This window comes from Syzygium oleosum, unplaced genomic scaffold (genome assembly GCF_021117445.2).
Source record: "Syzygium oleosum isolate NSW1041296 unplaced genomic scaffold, Sole_v2.1 Sole_v2.02, whole genome shotgun sequence".
Taxonomy (NCBI): domain Eukaryota; kingdom Viridiplantae; phylum Streptophyta; class Magnoliopsida; order Myrtales; family Myrtaceae; genus Syzygium; species Syzygium oleosum.
Window position 1 is genome coordinate 895,495 of NW_026607486.1, and position 21,553 is coordinate 917,047.

A 21,553-nucleotide genomic window follows, 5' to 3' on the forward strand; every position below is an offset into this window, starting at 1 on the left:
ACGCAATTTTTTTTCGACAAAAAACAATTATTTTTCGGTATGAAGCGTACTCATAGTCTTGAAAATCAAAATATTTCCAAAAAAAAATCTTTTGACAAAAAAAAAACATTCTTATCCAATTTTATTTAATTGATATCCGGACCACTCGTTAACGAAATTCTTTATGAACATTTTGCTTGGCTAAGTGTCTTTGTAATTACACTGGTTAATACCATGAAAAATTCAAAACTGATACACTTGTGATAAATTTACCAAAAACTAATTTTTTACCACCAAAAACCCAAAACTTATAGACCTATGATAAATTTACCCTAAACTAATTTTTTGACCATCAAAAATCTCAAATTGGTACATTTGTGACAAATTTACCCTTCGTTAAATTTGATTAATACCACGAAAAATCACAAACCGATATGCCTATGACAAACGAAGAGTAAAACCCCAAACTGGTACGCCTGTTAACTGCCACGTGTCATCCAACTCAGAAATTTGACGGTAAAATTTAATGGAAACTAGCAATGGCTAAAATTGTCACAAGTGTATCAGTTTTAGGTTTTTGATAATTAAAAAATTAGTTTATGATAAATCTATCTCAGGTATATTAGTTAATGATATTAACTAGGGGTGAGCATGGTTTGGGTGGGCAATTCTCACCCTAGAACCGGGAACCACCCATTAAGGACCGGCTCCGAAAAATTGAAATCAGGAATCGCCTGTTGGTTTCATGGATCCACTCGGGAACCGGACCGCTGGTCCGATCCGGTTCTTGGGTGGATCCATGGAACCGGTCCCACTAGCCAAGGATGGAGATGGAGACAGAGATAGAGACGAAGAGTCGGAGATGGTGAGATGAGCATTGATCGAGAAGAGTGAGAAAGCGAGAGTGAGCACGAGGCGAAACACAAAAGAAGATGTTTCTCGGCTCATTTTGAGGCCGTAAACGTCGAGCGAGTTAGGTTTAGTTTAGAGATTTAAGATTTTTTTATAAATAAATATTAAACTAATATATTATATTTATTATTATATTACCGGTCTGGTCCGGATGGGCGGACGGGCGTTCCACACCTGAATCGTGAACCGGACTAATACCCATCAGTTCCCAAAAATTGAAATCGGGAACTGGACTGTCAGGGCGACTTCCGATTCTTTTGGACACCCCTGGTATTAACCTCGTTACACTCGTGTCACCAAAAGCTCCACTTCATCATTACCGCCAAAATGTTATCTAGAGCAGAGCGTCGGTCTGTCTTTCTGATGCTGGAGGGAGCGACCACCAAACCGTGAGTCCGTGGGGGTGACACCATATCACCTTCATCGTCACCATCATCGTCATTAACATCTCTCTCTCTCTCTCTCTGCTGCGAGAACCGCTCGTGCGCAGTGAGCTTCCGCTTCCCTTCCTATGACTTTCGGTCACTGCCCCCCCATCGCTGCCGCCGGTCTCTGCGTGAGCCCCTCCACTCGCTGCCTCCTCGCCAACAATGCCCACCCGGCTCTTCTTCGCCCGGTGTGTCCGGCCCCAACCGTCCCCCGCAAGCCCGTCTCGCCGCAACTCCGTCGCCCTCTCTCTCGTTCCTTCGATCCCGTGACATCGTTCCCCGGGAGGAAGCGCCGCAGACGGCGTCGCCATCGTCGCTGTCTATTTCCCAGTGCTTCTTCTTCTTCTTCTCTGGAGCTCCCTCTCCTCCCTTTCAACATGAACGAGGTCAGTAGTGAGCTTTTTGTGGGCTGGTCTCTATGCTCTTCTTTTCGGCGTATTGTGGTGGACTGAGGTTGTTAAGCCTTTTTAACTCGTGGGTAGTGTCTCTTCTGGAAGCCTTGAAATGTTCTGTACCTAAATTCTGTACCTTGACGTGTGTTTGTCTGTCCAAACGCATGTAGCTTGGTAGTGTAGTTGCTTAGTCTCCCTTACTCAGATGCTTCTGAATTTACGAGTTTCTTTACTTGTTGAATTGGGTTGCTTTTGCTGCTAGAATTGGAATAAGAATAGATGGAGCTGCTTGTTGAAAATTGTTGTTTTGAGTCCTCCAGAAGCAGGGAGGATGAGCGTGGAAAAGTAAATAGACAGAGCTTATACATCTTTGCTTTGAGTCAGCTGAAAATTCATGGATTAAATATGGCCATAACGCCGAGATTTCATATATATTTGGAATCATAGAAACTTTCTCTCTAATTCTTTTTGTGATATTGTCATGGATGACGCCCATAGAAGAATGCAGCTCTAATAAGCTTGTTCGTCATTGCATGTCTCTCGGTTTTGTTTGATTGATACAACCTCCTGAACTCCAGTCAGACACCCAATATTTTGCTTCTAGTTAAGAATGGCCTGCTACTTACCTTTGTCAATTAAATAATCGCAGGTACTTGTTCCCTCCGAGACCAAAACACTACATTTGTATGAGGCTAGATATTTAGCCCTGCTGGAGGAGGTATAGTATCAGCATCATCTTCCTTGCCCTTAGTCCCTCATTCTCGTTATTAACAGGAATTTTTCCATGTTTTCTTGCAATGCATGCAAGTGTATTTGGAACTCTTCTTTGAGACATACGGGGAAGCATTTGTTCCCTACAACAGTTTGTCTTCTAATCTCCAGCTTAACATCTCCTAGTTTCATGCATTGTTATTGTTCGTTGAAACCATGAGATAGAGCTGCCTAATGGCATCTCTATGGCTGTGATCACTTATTTATATGCATATCCTCGTTTTACTTCTGATTCTGATTTTCCTCTTCTGTTGTCCATTTCCATCTTTTACTACAGCTGAAATATCGACTTCTCGAGTCCTTTAATATATTCTGTTATTCAATATCGATAAAAGCATGCCTAATAGGTTTCAAGGTCATCGGCATCAAACCAGTTGATACAAGTAAAACTTGAGTTTAACCTCTCTGCCAAAGAACTTCTACTGGTTAAGTTTTTTATACAAGAGTTGACAGTTTCAGGATTTTACACCTAAATTGTGAATTTGTTAATGCCAAAGATATGTTGTTATATCGTTGATCACCTAAAAGTGAATCTACTTTGTCATAATGTGTCTGCTTATCTTGAGTTTGAGGGCTCCAGATCAGTGTGAGTGATCGACAATTCACTCAAAGAAGGTCGTCCTATGTGGCCTTCCATATATCAAGCAAGAGTGTCTCATTTGATGGTAAATGTTGTTTTAGCTTTATGTATTCATATTTGGAAGTTTAATGAGGATTTTATTGCTTACAGTCTATGTCAAGGAAGAATCTCTTTGTGCATTTCTTGCTTGAGCCCATATATATACCTGGTTCATCGGATGGGACATCATTTGCGGCTAAATATGGTTGCCTGGTTTTGATAGAGAAAGTGAGCTTCTACTGAAAAAGGATGAAATAAATTAGAAATTTTATAATCGTAATATGGACGATATGACATTTAAATGAAGTTTCAGTGCTCTGCAGGTTGAACGGCTAGATGTTGGAGCGCTAGTTTCTATACGAGGAGTTGGCCGTGTCAAGCTTCTGAACTTTATACAGGCAAGCAGTTCAAGAATATTTCTGTTCGGTTCAGCCTGTTTTCTTTATTGTTATTTAATCTTTGACGTACCCAGCAAATTTTTTGGTGGGAAGTTATGTTTTTATTTTCTTTCTTCAAGACTGTTCTGTGCACAATTGCTGTTTTAAGAACATCCTCCTCTTGCAATTTCAATTTCCCTCTGCAACACTAGTTTTGGAAGGATACTCTTTTCTATCTAGTATGGTGGAAGGAAGACTGGAGGCTACCATGCATATTTTCACAGCATGAGTGCTTTAAAAGTTTGGTGAGAAGGTCTATGTCAAGTTGGCACGATTTAGGCATGTCATTTGTTCGTTTTCAAGACAGAAATTCTCTTGTTCTCTAAATATGTCCACTTAAGGGAATACTGGAGCATTGTCTGCATCTAGAATGCAATGGTCATACTTCTACATTGTGTATGTTTGATTTGGACAGGTCCGATAGCTGGTTGTGAAACTATTAATATATTTTTTGGATGTGTCTCGAGTTCTTTTTTTTTTTTTTTGTTGGCCATTTGAAGGTGTCTTGAGTTAGTATAACTGTACTCTAGTTTTTCTCGCTTTAACTTGTTTACAATTACTTGCAGGCAGAACCTTACTTAAAAGGTCTAGTCATACCAGTGCAGGACTCAAGTGCTGTAAATACTACTGAGACAAGCTCAAAAGTGGATCAATTAAAAGAGTCTCTTTGCAATTTAATTAAGCTGGAAATTAAACTCAAGGTATATTACTCTCCCTAGGAATATTCAGTCAGTTTTCTAATCCTTCGAGGAATCAACTAGAATATGGAACTACTGGGTTGTATATCTTGCGTTCTTCCATGTAGGAGTATTTTCATGGTCATTGTTATCATGTTCCATGATTCATGCAAAATCATTGCTTCTTCTAATCTACCTCTCGTTTTTTCATACCCTCTTGATGTAATTGGAAAGAAGATAATCAAACACAAGAGAAGTACAAACTGAGCATTCTGTGGGGGCAGATATTAGCTACCTTGAAAATTAAAAGCGCATCAATGATAAAGGGCACCAGTAGTGAGCTTTACTTTTAGACTCAGCTGCCAATTGAGTAACAGTGGTCCATATATTTATACTTGTACAAATTTTAAGCCTTAATATATCTGTAACACCGACAATCTACTGTGAGCTAGACAAGAAGCTGGAGTACTGTCTTTGCCTCTGCAATTAATTGACAAATGTACCGTTCATTTGCCATTTTGGAAAACAATAATTTCCATTATTTTACTTCGTCATGCAACTGGTACTGGGTGTTGGTTACGAGTTAGCTTTATCTTGCTCAATCTTCTAAGTTTGTACATGATATCGTCTTATTCTCTATCTGCATTCAGATTGACCACGGTGCTCCAGCTACCACCTGTGGCTTCATGAAATTTATGCTCATTAATTTTATTTCATTAGGCTCCCAAGGAGGCACTCTTGCAAACACATACAGCAAACTCTCTAAGGTGGGCTGAAACACTCCATCTGTAGATTGTGACGAGAGTTTCATTCCTTCTTTGGCTGAGCGTGTTTCCTTTGCAGCCCTGCAGCCTGTGTCAGGCAATGTCTCTTTTAACTACAACTTTTCAACATTTAATTAGTGAAGGTTCTTTATTTCTTAATGGCATTTGACATAGGAGTTGCCATTTAAGTGTGCTTAAGAGCCTGAAAAAGAGAATCCTTTATTTCAGCTCAAATTTTCTCTTTTCATTATCTTATGTAGGCAGAAATAACCATCCGTACAATTTGACCTACTAGAACTTTAGTCTCAATTTTAACATTTGCAATATTTGAGTACTTTCTGAAAGTAGGGCAACTGTTTACTAATTTAGAGTTCTATTCGCTTTGATTTTCCTTGAGAATGATGCTGTAGGGATTGGATGCTATTATGCAGCACGAGTGTTGTACATTGATAAGGTGTAAAAAGTAGTGATTAGGAATTCTTTGTGTTAGAATTGATGGCATTGCCTACTTTTAGCTCAAAGAGAGAGCCAACGAACTGGTGAGCTAAAATGCATAAGACCCAAAAGTAGTCCCATGCAGCACGCTGAAATGGGTCTTTACAATGGAAAAGTTGGTTGAAACAACACTTATGTGGGGAATTTCTCCCTTTTCTTGAAGGCATTAAGTGGTTTTTCTTTTGGAAACAAAAGTTGCAGACTCAAATCAAGTATCGCAGAGAGAATGTTGTTCTCGTATTTTCTCTATATTTTTAGTATTTGATTGCTTTATCAAGTTGTGCTTAGAATAGTAGAAAACCATTACCTAACATTCAAGTGGCAAATAGTGAAAAAAACTGGGTTTGTCGCTATTGGCAGGATCAACTGAATCGGAGCTGCTCAAGCTGCAACAAGAGAAGTTAAGGGCAATGGATACTAAAGAAACACTTGAGAGGCTGGAAGACTCACTTGTGTTAGTGAAAGAGAACATTTCAATTGTTGCGGCAAAGCTTGCTATCCAGTCTCTCGAGATGTAGCAAGTTAAATACCTTTCAACAGGCCCTTCTTGGTGTCCTGGTAGAGGAGAGCAGCGATATATTGATGTCAAGAGCTATTAATATTTTGAAATCAGCATCTCTCTGGATTGATGAAGCGCTTGTGTACGTTTGAAATCAGCATCTCTGTGGATTGATGAAGCGCTTGTGTACGTACGACACAACGCAATGCTTGGGCAGTCCCAAAAGCCTGACAAGGTTCAATCAACTTTCACAAATACACTGACGGTGAACTTCCGGCAGTGGCGGGATGGCTGACTCTTTTCGTGCTTTATAGTTTGGACAAGATGAAAAGAGTTTGTAACATTCTTTTCATCCGATGTTGCGAGATAGGGAGGGATTATGGATTCCAGGATGGGATACCACTTTGCTGCTCAAACTTTTTCTGAACGCCACATTCAATTTTTCTCCAAACTGTTGCTATTAGCATGTTTTTGTAGTGGAAGATTGACCCCACGGAGCATGTTAGAGTTGGCCGTGTTGTGTTTGACTCACAAGTCACGGTGAATTTCAAGACTGTGAAGAAAGGCGAGCTGAAATGCATATATGATTATGATATTTTTCAGAATTGCAAAGAGAAAGTGCGGCACGTGTAAAAATGTCACTTGTATTACTTAAAAAAATGAATGAACGAAAAGTATTTTCATCATTAACGAAAATATTTAGATATAAATTGTTGTCGAAAATGAAAATATTTTTCATTGACTAATTATGTTAGCGATTATTTTTAAGAAAATATTTTTCAAATCATTCATTTTCCGTGAAACAAATGGAGGTTAATAGTCATATGATTTCCGTGCCAGCCTTTACATTTATGTAATTCGGACATTTGTTATTTGTTCACCCTAAATTTTTGTAATGAACAAGTGATTTTTTTTCAAATGAAAACTTCTAGTGCAAATTCATTGTTCTTTTACCTTGATTATGATTATAGTGGGTTATTACTGTTGCTACCATTGTACATATACAATTAAAGGTTCACGAATCTACAATAATTTTATGTCGTGATTTCCTTAGTTAATGTTTATTTGGCAATTCTTGTTAAATTAACCAAATAGGAAAATTCAGGGTGCAACTTAAAAAGAGAGTTTAGTTGGCAATTTCACGAGTCAATTTGTGCAATCTGCTCTTTTCATCAGCCACGGCCAGTTTTGCTAATGTATAATATTATTGACTCATGAAATTGTCACGCCACATTAGTAATTAAGTTTGCGGAGAGGGGAGAGGGGCAATTCCTGCCGCCGTCGCCATCCATGATCGATGGCAATTGGTTTACCATCCTCAAGTGCAGGCGAGGGCCGACCGACCTGTGCTCGGTAGCGGTGGGACGACGGCAGCCCTCTCGGCCTCGTCAGCGTCCGAACAGGGTACACATTTTGTACAAATGTTTTTACATGTCAAGAAAAGGGGGGGCCATGAGAAAAGAGAAGAGGTGGTGGTGGTGGTGGGGACAGGGATCTTGGGATATTTTTCCATCACCCGTGACCGGTTTTCTAACGTGGGCCTGCAGCAAGATATTCCCAGTAATCTTCCGGTTTAATTCAGTTCGAAAAGGTTTGGCTATCAGCGCACCTTGCACAGAGAGAGAGAGAGAGAGAGAGAGAGAGAGAGAGAGAGAGAGAGAGATATGGCTTCCTCAGTGAACGCCCCTCACTTCCATGCATCAGTTAGCGCCGTCAGTTCCAACAAGAACCTCGTCTCCTGCCTCCAGAGCTCCTCGTTTCGGTTCCGACCCTTGTGTAAAGCCTCTCGTCTTCTCTCAAATGTAAGTTCAGCCACTTCCACCACTGTTTCTTCAGTCGTTGTTCTTGCCGCCGGTTGTTCCTTTGCTTTTACTTCGGTTCTTCGGTTTCTTTTTCCTTCTCTCGGGTACCCTTTATCATGTTCTTTCAGTTTGTGATTGGTATAGAAACATTTCGGCTGTAAACACTCTTTGACAGATCTTATGAGAAGCAGCACTGCCAAATGATCCGCGAATGTGAGTTATGGTTCTAGATGCGGGGGGGTCGATGAGAACCTTTATGTTCACGAGGTGAGAGACACTTATAAATGAACTTATATGACATGATGAATGCTGAAACTTGAGCATTCACCAATGGGAAGAGGCTCGAGGAAGAGAGAGCTCAATCCAATCTAATTATGATATATAATATGGTCGTCGCAGATAAAAGGCGCATCTTGAAGCATGAGTGGTCGTCATTTCTATTACAAACTTTAGGTGAAACTGATTCTGCACTTGGTTTCCCCCTAAATCTAGTTAATGACATAATTGTCTTCAAACAAAAGAGTTGTTGGGTTGGGGATATCAGCTCAGAACCTAAAGAAAGCATCAGAGGCGAGCTCTACTTTGGATATATTCCGGATGTGACTGTTGTTACTGGTCAAAGAACTGGGAAAATCAAACTAGATATTTACAGTATAGAAGTGCGATTATCCGGAGAGTTTCCAATGAACTATTTACCTTTTCCAGAAGCAGGACACCAATCTTCTTTTAATTCAATGCGTTACGGCATTCTACATGTAGCGAATAAACCCACTTTCGAGATTAAAAAGGCTCTCTGGCTCTCTCCCTCCATTTTGGTCGCCTAAACACAGACATGGAGAGGCTGATCTTCAAGTTGGGAAGAAATAGGATTTGCAGGATTCCAATGAACTGCTTGATTCAAAAGTTGTCTTGTTGTCAGCATTTATGTTATGTTTCGCACTGCATGATTCCACCTTTGTAAACTTCAGATCGTTTTTGTCTTCATCAGTGATCCACGCTGCATCCTATTTAGCTTGCATTCTTCATTCGAATTTACTATCGCTTTTACATGGTCCCATGCTTTTTAGCTTTTAATGGGGAGGAAAAAACCACAGGAGCTGAAGGGGGCAACCAAATGTTCATACATATGCCTATAGGATCAAATGTCCTGTAAAGATATGTACATTTCATTTCTCATGCCTTAGAATCAAGCTGCACAGCAACATTCCTCGAGACTATCATGAGGAAGGTGTATTTTTGCAGTCTCGCCGTAGATTACAGTTGGTTCATATCTAGAGCAGCAGCGTTCAAACCTTCAAAAATATTCTCTTTGCCGAGTTTTGTGCTCAATTGCTCACATCAATTTATGCTGAATCCGGAGCCTGTTTTATCTGTGCAACGAGATGTTGAGAAATTTTAATGGTGGACTGCACTGATGGGTGTTGCATCACATGTTTATCATTGGAGTAATAGCTATTGTAGATATAAGAATTTATAATAAAAATGACAGTAAAATAAAATCCTGTCCTCACTGGAGATTGATTTTCTGTGTTTTTTACGCAGTTTCTTAGTACCAGTGTCTGTAATTTACAGGTTTAAGTTTTCTCAGAGAAACCTTGGACTTATCTATGGGCCTTTTAAATCTCAGAACAGTTGAAACTTCTCGCGTCAAGATACTTGTTAACAGAGGGAACTGCATATTTATCAACTGAGAGAGTATACAAGACACTCCTCAATTTACTCATATATTTCAGTCACGATTGCTGCAGCGTTACCTGCATTATTGCTTGCGTTTGAGTAGTGCCAGTACTTTTATCCCTGGCAAGTGATAGTAAGCTCCTACTACAATTTATTAAGCTCAATGTTCGCTGTCTGTTCTGTATGGTTTGTGATTTCTTAACTCTGAAGCTTCAGTCTGTGTTCAGATTGCTTCCAAGTTGAATGCACGGAAATTGGTAGTACAAAATACCTCAAACAAGATCTTCAGCAGCCTAGTGGAACTTGAAGGCGAAAATGATGAGGCGTGTGAGTTGGTCAACGGAATTGAACTTTCCATAGGGGAGGGTGATGATCTCATTAGTGCTTACCTTTTCAAGGCAGTGAAAAACAACAACGGCACTGGGATACTGCTTTTGTCCGATATATATGGACTTGAAGATTCTTCCACAAGGGAGTTTGCATATCGAGTTGCCTGTAATGGTTACAAGTATGTCGAATCCCCTAGCTATTGCTGTTGAAACTATTACTTTTATGATCCGACGAGCAGAGTCTTCATTAAATGGGTGTAACTTGACCTCAAAATCACAGTTTGCATTGTGATTTTCCCACAAAGATGAAGCCTAGTGTTGTTATTGCCTGCAGCTTGTCATTCCCTCGTGTATCTTCTCATGTTAATCCTTTATCTCAACCTCCAAACTGATGTGAACTTTGTTGGTTTATCACAGTGTACTGGTTCCAGACTTATTTCGTGGAGATCCGTGGACAAAAGACAGGCCCAAGGACCTCTTTGAGCAATGGTATGCTAGACAACAACCAGACAGGGTCGCAAAGGACATCGGAACGGCGAAAGATTGGCTGGTTGATGAACTTCTTTCCGCAGGGATCTCCAAGAAGCTTGGTCTTATCGGATTCTGTTTTGGCGGCGGCCGAGTAATAGACATTCTGGCCAAAGACCAGTCCAACAATTTTGGTGCTGGAGTCTCCTTCTATGGTACAAGGATCGACAAATCTGTAGCTTGCAATATAAACGTGCCGGTCTTGCTTATTTCAGGGGATGAGGATCCACTTTGTCCAGTGACTTTGTTGAGGGATATCGAGAAAAGCATAGGTAGAGGATCAAGGGTAGTGATTTTTGAAGGAAGAGGTCATGGATTCGCGCACAGGCCCAATTCTCCAGACGAAGATGAAGATGCAGAACAGGCATTCCTGGCCATGAGGAGCTGGTTGCATGATGAGTTAGTCGGGGGTAACTCATCTTAGGAGTGTGTATAGATTTCTTTGTGTTTGCTCGTTACGGTGGTAGCCGGTAGCCGATATGAGGTTGATATGATGATATGCAGTGACAGGCCCAAGGGGCTAGCGAGGGCCATCAATCTCCTTGGCCCCTTGGTGCTCAATGTAACTTTCAGTATGGATCAATCTATGAAATTCCTCATGTAGATTTACTCTCCTTATGTAAATGATGATATACTTCTCATGGGAGGACCGACCACCTGCTCACGGTAACCAAAGTCCTAGCTTCCAAATAAAAGGACTACAGAGAGGTGCTCAAAACATTGGAAGGGGGGGCCACCTGTGTCTTAAATCATATCAGAGAGGGAAAATATGCAAAATCCACAACATGATGTAAAGCCATTATTTTAGTTTCTGGGTGAAAATGACAGGTACACAATCATATCATAAAATTTGCAATAGCTTTTATCATGGAGACCATGCTAGTAGCACATAGTGAAAGCCCTTGCACGGGAAAAAAGGCCAACAACAATCTCAATTTGAGAAAACTCCATCTGAACGATCAAGTGTATCCGAGGTCGTAGATGCCCTCAATCTTGCCCTTCCTACACAAGATTTGAAACAAGAACACTCAGTCAACAGAGAAAGCAATAAACTTAAACATTCATGCTAGACCTAAATAATATGGTTTGATAACGCCCATAAGATGTTCTCACTTGCCCAATTCGAATTCAACTTGTGCAGAGTCCAATATAAAAGGATATTTCCTTTTTCATGAGCGTTCCTTTCACTTAAAAAACAAATGAGTTTGTAGCTAGAATTAATTATCTTATTCACACAAATGAAGTTCTGGCTTCATAGTGGACTTCAATCCAGGAAAAAATGAAATCAAAACCAAAATGAATAAGTTGACTTTGTTTTTCTTCCAAACGGAAACCAAACCAGTCAATTATTAACCAGAAATTCGGTTTTATTGTTTGATATTGATGAACTCATTTTTTGCTTCAATCTTGGTCTGGATTCAATAAATCAAAATTTCTCGGTCAAGATTATTAGTTTTCAGATGTTCTGAAACACCCCTCCTTTTAATTCCCCATTCCTCTTGATGGCCCGGACACATACCCATTCTAGCTTACTTCCTAGAACGCATAAGTGAAGAGTCTAAAGTAGTTTGAGAAATGGAATGAGAAAATGAAGAAGAACAACACCATAATTTAATTATCTAGTAGCATGCACATGCAATTAAGAAGACTATAGATGTCGAGAATAACTTCATATAACAATCAACGGGTATAATGGGAGGGAACTTCAAAGTACCTGGAACTACAATTTTACAGCAGAGTACAAAAGAAAAACATGCATTGATATAAGATCCATGATACAAAATTCACAAAAAAAAGCCCTGATATACACAAGCAATACATTTGTCTCCCTTCCTGTTAGCATTCGTGGGCAAATAATGTATGAATGATTATTACCAAAAGTATGACGTGGAACCCAGACGAAAACAAAAGAAAGTCAGAAAATTTCATCCCACTGATCAAGAATATCTACCAGCATAGACAGTCAGCTTTCAGAGCATACGAATAGGTCCCAACATTTTTGAGACAGTCTTGAAAAGGAAAATAAGGTTTATTCATCTATTATGTGGTTCTGCTCACCAAGTCATCATTTGTGAGGAAATGAAAAAGTCATAAAAAATTCTTATTGACATGACAAATGCGCAAGTTGATACTGATTATCTGTAAAAGATAAAAGAGATGAAATTTGCATCGTGTAAGTTGACAAAGCCTGCTATGTGTACAAGAGACAGGAGAACAGTATCTTATAGGGTTGATCCTAACATACAACAATGAGATTGACCAATTGTCAATGGAAGTGGAGGTACCTATTAATGAGTTAAGGTCTATCATTCCACCGGCATCAAATTTTACAGGTGGGCGGTCCAGAAAGCCGCATTAAAACGATGTTAGAAATATGACAATTTGTATATTGAAGTGGTACTCCTATACTACCCAAGAAACATAAAATCTTGTCTCAATTCTGCATGACATATATGAGGCTATCAAGATTTAGCAGTAATAGGATAAAATTTGGACATCTGCCAGCAGCTCAGACACACAAAGGAGGGCACAGTAATCCTACCAATTTATAGCATCTCATGCACACACCCACCCAAATATCAATAATGCTTTCTTAGTGCTTACTGCAAACTCAAACTTATACTTGATAGGCAATGCAGCAACATCCTCTATCACATCCTAGTCTTTAAACTATGCTCGGGTTGAACAAGTCCTATAAGATTTATTTGAAGGAATAAAGAGATATAAGCAAACTAACCAAACAAACAACAACATCAAAGCAGAATATACGGTAAAAGTCATGACAATCTTCATACATATATGCTCTGTTTGTGGGCACCACATCAAGGGGTGATTACTACCCACACACAAGAAAAACTAACACAAAAGATACAATTAAGTTCGAGTGACACCTTTGGACAAATTCTGTTACATGACCAACCAAGCCATATGGAAGAAAAGACTCTTTCCCTCAATGAGTCCGTGTATCTTTCTTTGTGAATAAACCAAGAAAAGAAAGAGGAAGAACTAATTCAGTTCCCATTTCCTCACAACAACAAGAACCATTTCGGCCCTAAGCTCTTCTACCACTGTCAGCTACGTTAACCAGGGGCCACCCATTAGCTTAAGCATCACAGTCCAGGTATGACTTATCAAAGAACAGTGATAGATGACATGATCAACTTTTCAGCACCGCCCTTTGCACCATAAACATCTTTAACCAAGCCATCCTCTTTTGGCAGCTACCAAAACTAAGTATACTTTACTATATAGCTTAAAGCAGATCTAATTGGCACTCCAAAGATCCACTTCCCCAAATGCAGGCTCTATATTTAACTCCAATCCACGCCTCCTACTATTACAAGATCACTTAATGTCCCTTTATCACTAATCTCCATCTCCGTCTGTACTCTCATAAAAGTGTTGCCAAGTGTTGAACCCCTCACTTCATTAATAAATTATTCTAACCACACAACTTTAAGTGAGTTGTAATGCCTATTAGAAGCTCATAACAATTGACGATTGTCATTTCAACCAGTTACACGTTCCATATGATACAGTATGAATAAAACATTCAAACTTAAAAATTAGAAGAAGATATATAAATTTAAAAATGTAAAGGTTTTTGGGCCAACACCTTGCATTTCAAATGCTAAGCCCTCAGAAGTTTGTGTCCTACAATGTACTTTTTGCTTGTTGCTTGTTAGCTAAATGGAATGCCCAGAAAGTTCTGAACGAAAAGCCACTCACAAATATCCATACATACTAGCACTCTGCCTACATATGCATGAGTGCACGTGGGAAAGTAAGAAAGTAAGAAAACCTTTGCTACAAAGAATGAAACTGACTATTCCATAATAACATCCCCTCATTCCATCCCCTGCCACTATATCCCAACAATAGCACAGAATAAGCTGATCAAAATAACAGTTAGCTGTCATGCACACAAAAAGAAAAGCAAAAAAAAGCAATTTGCATGATGTTAAAGAGTAAAAATTTAGAAGAACATAAATGCTATAAAGTCAAGATTCGAAGAATAAGACCTGAGGAGACGACTCCACGACTGTCACATGAGCAGAAACATCAGATGCCTTGGGGGGCGGTTTTTTAGGACATCCATTGAATTTCTGCGAACACTCTGTGTAAGCAGAGCCAATGCCCAAACCAGCACCAAAAGCTAGAGATGACCATCTAGCTGCGGGACTCCCTGTCACGACAAAAACAGTGAGCTCTACAAAGGTAAAAGCACCCACGCACATGCTAACACAGAGTTCACTCCATTCAACAATGACCATTTGTCCAAGGGAATGCAATTTTACTCCGCGAAAGATGCCGCCGGAACAGTAAGAGCGTCCTAAGTCGGGAGACGAAGAACCGAAAGTCAATCAAAGAAGAGACATTTCGAGCCTCAAAAGCGAAAGAGAGAGCCAAACGCAGTCATGACCTCGTCCATCCAAAAGAACGCCAGTTCACCACAAGGCACAAACCAATCGCTGACAGAAATGTGAACGAATTCGAGAATACTCGTACGGCGATATGTCCGATGAATCAGTTACCGCAGGTTATTCGGAACGGTACGACACAGAAGAAACGGAGAGGGAGGGAGGGAGGGAGGGGGGGCCACGTACTGAAGAGGAGGAGGCCACCGAAGGCGCCGGCCAAGGAGGAGTAGAAGGATCGCCGGACGGTGAGATCGACGCACGCGTCCCACTTAGCGTCCACGTCGTACTTAGCCGGCACGATCTCCTTCTTGTCCTCCGCCATCATACCTGTCCGTCGTCCCCTCTCTCCCTTCTTTTACCCGCCCGAAGCAAATCGCGAGACGGATTCGACGGACCGCCGGAGATAGCCAATCGCAATCGCAATCGCAATCGCAGTTTTCTTCTTCTTCTTCTTCTTCCTCCTCCTCCTCCTCCTGTTCCTGTTCCTGCTTTCTGCAATCTTCCTCCTCTCCCTCTTCTTCTTCTTCGAGATTCTCTGGCGAGATTGAGAGCGAGCTCTAGGGCTTGCCCCGCGCTGCTCTTTGGGCCTTTGTCCAGCCCGCAGTGATTGGGCCCTTGACGGCCCACTAGCTCTCTATCCCCTCCCGCCTTCTATTCTTTTTATTTCGATTTCGGCCCTTGTAGTATCCAAATTTACCTCAAATGCCATTGGGGATGATCGCTTCCCGGTCCAATTCGGTCTCACTTGAAAACCAGATTGGAGGGACTGGTTTTTAGTTTCCAGAACCGAAGATCGGACTGGAAGTCTCTAGAATTGGATCAGCCGGGCCAATCCGGTTCCCAAGCGATCTAGTGGAACCGAGTTTCACTAGAAATAGGACGATTAGAGAAGAGAGGAGAGGGAAAGACTAAACAGGAGGCGTGGGCATCATGAGTGAATTTGAAATGATTAAAAGAGAAGAGCAAGAGGAGACTTGCGTAATGAATTTTATATTATTAGATTTACATTTAAAAAATAAAAAATAATAATCGGTAATCGGACCAAACCGGTCCGAGTGATTCTCAGTTTGATTGGTTCGTCCTCCTGACCCCCTTATTGCCACGGTCACGTGCACAGCCCTGCGGTCGATAGCTACCGCATCTGCCACGTAAGCTCGCACCGTTGCATCCTGCGGGACCCACGCGGGCCCCACAAATCCAACGGCCCAGATGCGGTGGACTCATAACGATCCGGGAGCATCTGATAACTTTCGGCTGCACTCCGGCGGAGCACACTAAGTTCCGGGAGAGCCACGTGCGTTCGGAGACACGAAAGCAGACTCTTCTGCTCCTCCTCCGTCTGCTCTGCTCTGACAAAGCGACGTCGTGGCTTCCCGACCGTTACGCCGAAACATAGGATTCCAGAGCCCTCCTCGACGCGCCGTCACCGTCCGCTCGCTCCGCCACAAACGCCCACCGACCCGACCCGACCCCGACCACGACCCGTCCAGACGGAGGCCCCACTTCGCGCCCCGACGTTAGTAAGTCTGGAGCCATCATCATCATCACCTTCGCCTCAAAAAGAAAGAAAGCCTCTTTCCCCCTCTCTCTCTCTCGCGTCCCGTCACTGGCAAAACCTCCCACCACCATTTTCCGCCATACCCATCTCCATCCGTTCCAGCAATGGCCGATGTAGCCGCGCCGCCGCCGCCGCCGCCGCCGCCGCAAGAGACGGAGGAGCTCCCGCCCCCGGAGCCGCCGCTCGCGGAGCCGCCGAGGGAGCATGCTCCAGCGGAGCAGGGGGAGCTGCCCCCGGCGGAGCCTGCGCCGCCAGCCGCCGCCGCGGTGGCGATGACCACGGCGGTGGAGTCCGAGCTGCTGGAGAAAGCGCCGCCGGCCCACGAGGAGGTCGTCGTCTCTGTCGACGCCACCAAGAAGCCGGAGCCGCCGGCCGAGCCGCGGAAGGTCACGCAGCCCTTTGCTTCCTTCAAGGAGGAGAGCAACAAGGTCGCCGATCTCTCCGATCCCGAGAGGAATGCTCTGGAGGAGCTGAAGCAGCTCTTCCAGGAAGCGCTCAACTCCAACACGTTCTTCTCCAAGCAAGCCCCAGAGCAAGAACCCGAAACCGGCGATGCTTCCGTCTCCGCTGGAGAAGCCTCCATCTGGGGGATCCCGCTGCTCAAGGACGAGCGGACCGACGTCGTCCTGCTCAAGTTCCTCCGGGCTCGTGACTTCAAGGTCAAGGACGCGTTCGTCATGCTGCGGAGCACGGTCCGCTGGCGAAAGGACTTCAGCATCGACGCCTTCGTGGACGAGGACCTCGGCGACGATCTTGAGAAGGTCGTGTTCATGCACGGCCACGATCGGGAGGGCCATCCCGTGTGCTACAACGTCTATGGGGAGTTTCAGAACAAGGAGGTGTATCAGAAGACGTTCGCCGACGAGGAGAAGCGGGCCAAGTTCTTGCGGTGGAGGGTCCAGTTCTTGGAGAGGAGCATCCGGAAGCTCGATTTCAATCCGGGTGGCACTTGCACTATTTTTCAGGTGAGCGATCTCAAGAATTCCCCGGGACCGGGGAAGCGCGAGCTCCGGATCGCCACCAAGCAGGCTCTCCAGATGCTTCAGGACAACTATCCCGAGTTCGTGGCCAAGCAGGTATGCTCACGTTGATTTCCTGGTTGATGAGTTATGTTCGGCTGTTCCTGTTGTTTGAATTGACGAATTTTGTGGGTTATGATGGGGTTTTTGGTTAGGTGTTTATCAATGTTCCCTGGTGGTATCTGGCGTTTTACGCAATGGTCAGCCCTTTTTTGACCCATAGGACCAAGAGCAAGTTTGTGTTTGCAAGCCCCTCGAGAACCGTGGAGACGCTTTTCAAGTAAATAGATCCGGACGCATTTCAATGCATTAAGTTTTAATCATTTCCTCCTGGAGCCTTTGTTATATTCGAAACATTGTGCTTGTATGATTGGCAGGTACATTTCTCCTGAGCAAGTACCGGTGCAGTATGGTGGCCTGAGCGTAGATTATTGCGATTGCGATCCCGAATTTACTGTTTCCGACCCTGCAACCGAGATGACAGTTAAGCCGGGGACCAAACAAATTGTGGAAATCATGATCTATGAGGTATATAAACAGATATTTTCATTCAATCTTTTGCTTGAGTTCTGCTTGTCATGGATGCTACTTTTCTAATTCTATATCCTGCAAAATATGTGATAAGAAAACTAATGGATGGATTACGTGTACTAGTGTTAGTGACTGAGATTCTTCCAAATGCAGAAATGTGTTATCACTTGGGAGCTCCGTGTTGTTGGGTGGGAAGTCAGTTATGGTGCTGAGTTTGTGCCTAACACTGGTGGATATTCAATCAATATCCAGAAGCCCAAGAAGATGTCACCTGCGGATGAGCCGGTGGCGCATGGAACCTTCAAAGTTTCGGAACTTGGCAAAGTGTTGCTCACTGTTGATAACCCTACCTCAAAGAAGAAGAAGCTTCTCTACAGGTTCAAGATTGACCTATTGGGTGATTGAGCCTGCAAAATTAATCATAGTTAGCCAAACGCAATATATTCTCGGATATATTGGTGAGTAAGAAGTCTCTGGTGCTCATATTTGTCCTCTCTCCTGGAGAAAGTTTGATTGGCGGTCAATCCTTGTACATTATGTGTCACATCTTCCTTTTGTTTAGTTCATCTATTTGCGGTTTGGATTTTGAGGTTTAGGCTTTAGCTTTTTTGAACCCTTTTTGTTTTTCACATGGTCGCCATTTCTTGTTTTCCCCTCCTGGTGATGAGAGGCACGATCTGGAAAATTTTGAATTTGGAGTACCAACTTGCTCCCAGTGGCTATGTTGGATACCTCTAGGTGAAGGTGGGAAGATATCGCCATGGAGACACTAGTGGTATAGTGTGGCATCTGTATTGTTTTTTTTCTGTTCACTGTTGAATGTGATTTGCATTTGCTCTTGATGTACATTAATGGAATGTGCTTGAAGTTTACATATGTCAGAACTAGTTGGCGCTGGCAGATGCATTTTTTGAAGGTCAACCTGTAAGAGTAACTGACAGAATTTAGAGTTCAAATCTAACTTATCAGAGTTCCACTTTTTAGAGTGACTCCTTTGTAGTCGGTTGGAGGAATCTTAATATAATGACCTCTACGTTTAAAGTTCCTGGTGGGAGGCATGATTCGGTTTTTCATCCTCAAGAGTCTTCTGGTAGCTCTTCAGGATGAATCTGTTTCAATGTGGAGCTACTTTCTATTTGCTTATGCATTCATCTATTCGTGTGTTGATCTTTGCTTGGTTAATATACCTCAGGGAAGAAGCATTCTCCTTTTCCTGGATGACTGAATTATATGCATTTTTTACATCATTCTTGCTTGTTCTGATGCTTTGAACATGTGAATAATGGTATGCTTGTTTTGGTTGTTGGTGAGGAACATGTAAATTTATGTAAACTCTCTTTCTTGATGAGAAAGGTCTTTCTTGGTATATTTCCTTTGAAGATCCGCTTATCCAAGCTTTATTACAGCGCTTCGAAGGCTTTATCAGAGTACTTTTATGGTTCCTTCCAAGCTTCTGACTTGAGCATTTTACGTTTTCCACATTCCCCTTCGTTTTGGAGTGTTTTCCACATTCCCCCTTTGTTTGGCATACTTGTGTTTGTTTGCGGATTCCGATGATGCTGCATCTCCCTTGCCTTCTTGATCTCCCTCAACTTTCGGTGATTCGAGCTGTTCCGTGGAGAAATCCGAATGGAAGTGGTCGAATTATTCGAGTTGATTAGATGGTGTACTGTTTTTACCACTTTCACCTATTTGACCAGATGGCATCTGCTTGATGTGGCCGCAATGCATCTGTTATGTAAGAACCGGTCTTCTGATGCTGTCATATTGTTCTTGGTCGACCTTGCTTGCTTTCGATTGCGTCTCTTCCAGGAGTTCGTAGCATAATGATAAGAATCTCTCACAACAAGCTGAGATGTTGTTATTGATTGTCTATTGTCGGTAATATGGAACGGTTCTAGGCACCCGTAACTGGTTCTAGGCACCCATCACGGGCCAACCAACTCAGCTCACACGACCTATGCATAAGCAGTGGAGTGTTATGTGAATTCACTCTTATTTGTTCAAGTGAAGGGATGTGGGTGTATCACTCTTACTTGTTCAAGTGCAGGGGTGGATTCACCCACTAACACGTAAACAAAACATTTCCTCGAGGTTGAGATGTTTGGAGTGAAAAAAACCGGCATTGAATAGTTAGCGGCACTATAAGATGCTCTGAGATTTTCTTCTACATTGCACTGGATTGTTGCATTTGATGTTCCTATAGTGTGATGTTCGACTTTCATTCAGGATTACACAGCGTGGTCCTGAAATCGTCTTCGCAGCCAGATATTTTCTTGGGTTGATGCGTCTGCTCCTTTGATCTTTCGCATTCGTGATACCTCTTTCATTGAGGTGGTCTGTCTCGGCTTTTTTTAGAGGAAAAGAAATGATCGTGATGTGTTTGACTTGTTACTGGTGTTTGATATTATCGTATAGAATCACATGAAAGTAATTTATATGAAAGTAATTTATATGGCGGATGCACTGCGTGGCGTGCGAAAATGAGAGAAAACTGTCAAAAAAGTCCTAAACCTTTTGCATTGGTGTCAATTTAGTCCCCAATTCAGTCTTAAACCTTTTACATTGGTGCCAATTGAGTCCTAAACCTTTTTTTAGTGCCAATTCAGTCCTAAACCTTTTACATTGGTGCCAATTCAATCATTTCGGCTAATAGCTATTCACGTGTTGAATGACTGAATTGGCATCAATGCAAAAGGTTTAGGACTGAATTAGCACCAGTGTAAGAGGTTTATGACTGTTTTTGACACTTTTCTCGCGAAAATGATGTGGCGCAACCAATTGAGTGGTAGCGTTCTATGAATCTCAGTTCTATTTGACCGTGTGGCGCAACCAATTGAGTGATAGCGTTTTATGAATCTCATTTCTATTTGACCGTGTGGGTTATGCATCTCGATTTGTTGGTCGGTTATATCACGAGTCATTCCGTATCCATCACATAAAATACATTCTTGTAGAATTGACTATTTTATAAAGGATGAACTGCTTTGAATTATAATATGGAAAGAAGAGTGCTCTCTGGTGGAGTTAAGGGAAATGCCTGCTTTTCGAGACAGATGACTGTCCAACGTCCCTTCTTTTGCTTTTCTGCTTTTCCACATTCCTGAGAATCTGCAGCTCAACGGGAATTGAAATTTGCCTCCAAAGTGCTTCAAAAGTTGGCAACTGGGCATGGCCTTGAATCTTTTCTTCTTTCTGTTGAAAGGTCATCTCTGCTTCTCTCGTTCAGGAAGACAGTCCCCATTGTCTAGAACGAACTCGCTGGGGCCGCGTGAATGCCGACCCTAAACAGCTGCGACAAGGTGGCTCTATGCGTTAATTAGGCGGTGGTCCTCTTCCGATTTCCAGATAAAAGTAACTCTCTTCTTCGGCAGCTGTGCACATACCGCCATCATTAGGCGCTTAACATGCGCGAGTAAGGGACCTTGGCAGTTGGCAGGGTCCATCCTGCAAAAAGAGAGCAGGCGTCGTCGCTAAACTAATCCTTTATTAAATGAGTTGGTGGAGAGCATGATTATCAACCAAACTTGGGTGCCTCTCTCTTTGTCATGAACTTCGTTGTCCATGGCGACAACTCATGTTTTGGCGACGCCTCCGGTTGGGGCCAAAAGGGAAGAAAGTCTGTCAACATCGTTCGTGCCTAACCCTTTCTTTCCTCCCACCAACTCTTCTCTTTGTATATAACATGAATGAACAATAGTCAATCGGCCAGTTT

At 42.4% G+C, this 21,553-nt stretch overlaps 4 protein-coding genes across 5 annotated transcripts in view; 3 read left to right on the forward strand and 1 right to left on the reverse strand.

The window, feature by feature from the left end:
- Window positions 1–10,933, forward strand: part of LOC115686822 (uncharacterized) — a 48,830-nt gene extending 37,897 nt beyond the window's left edge. Inside the window, exons 1-4 of one of the 2 annotated variants that reach the window (XM_056308199.1) lie at window positions 7,481–7,587; window positions 7,618–7,775; window positions 9,680–9,960; window positions 10,199–10,933. In XM_056308199.1, the coding sequence (XP_056164174.1) occupies window positions 7,638–7,775; window positions 9,680–9,960; window positions 10,199–10,733 (954 nt within the window). In that variant the 5' untranslated portion in view covers window positions 7,481–7,587; window positions 7,618–7,637 and the 3' untranslated portion in view covers window positions 10,734–10,933. Of the gene's footprint in view, window positions 1–7,480; window positions 7,588–7,611; window positions 7,776–9,679; window positions 9,961–10,198 lie in introns of those variants that run through there. The other variant, XM_030612233.2, reaches the window with a different exon arrangement.
- Window positions 1,302–6,083, forward strand: LOC115686823 (uncharacterized). The gene is given in 8 exon segments (XM_030612237.2): window positions 1,302–1,705; window positions 2,361–2,429; window positions 3,213–3,329; window positions 3,425–3,499; window positions 4,105–4,239; window positions 4,936–4,990; window positions 4,993–5,076; window positions 5,835–6,083. Coding segments are annotated over 8 exon segments (996 nt in total). The 5' UTR covers window positions 1,302–1,402; the 3' UTR covers window positions 5,993–6,083.
- A 162-nt stretch (window positions 10,934–11,095) lies between the features above and the next one.
- On the reverse strand, window positions 11,096–15,226 carry LOC115686825 (MICOS complex subunit MIC10). The gene is made up of 3 exons (XM_030612240.2): window positions 14,917–15,226; window positions 14,332–14,495; window positions 11,096–11,311 (listed from the first exon to the last, which is right to left on the reverse strand). The coding sequence occupies exons 1-3, from the start codon at window positions 15,053–15,055 to the stop codon at window positions 11,297–11,299; spliced, it is 318 nt and encodes a 105-aa protein (XP_030468100.1). The 5' UTR covers window positions 15,056–15,226; the 3' UTR covers window positions 11,096–11,296.
- A 936-nt stretch (window positions 15,227–16,162) lies between these two features.
- On the forward strand, window positions 16,163–18,714 carry LOC115686820 (patellin-3). Its single transcript, XM_030612229.2, has 4 exons — window positions 16,163–17,364; window positions 17,463–17,587; window positions 17,685–17,835; window positions 17,992–18,714. The coding sequence occupies exons 1-4, from the start codon at window positions 16,393–16,395 to the stop codon at window positions 18,241–18,243; spliced, it is 1,500 nt and encodes a 499-aa protein (XP_030468089.2). The 5' UTR covers window positions 16,163–16,392; the 3' UTR covers window positions 18,244–18,714.
- Window positions 18,715–21,553: the final 2,839 nt, after the last annotated feature.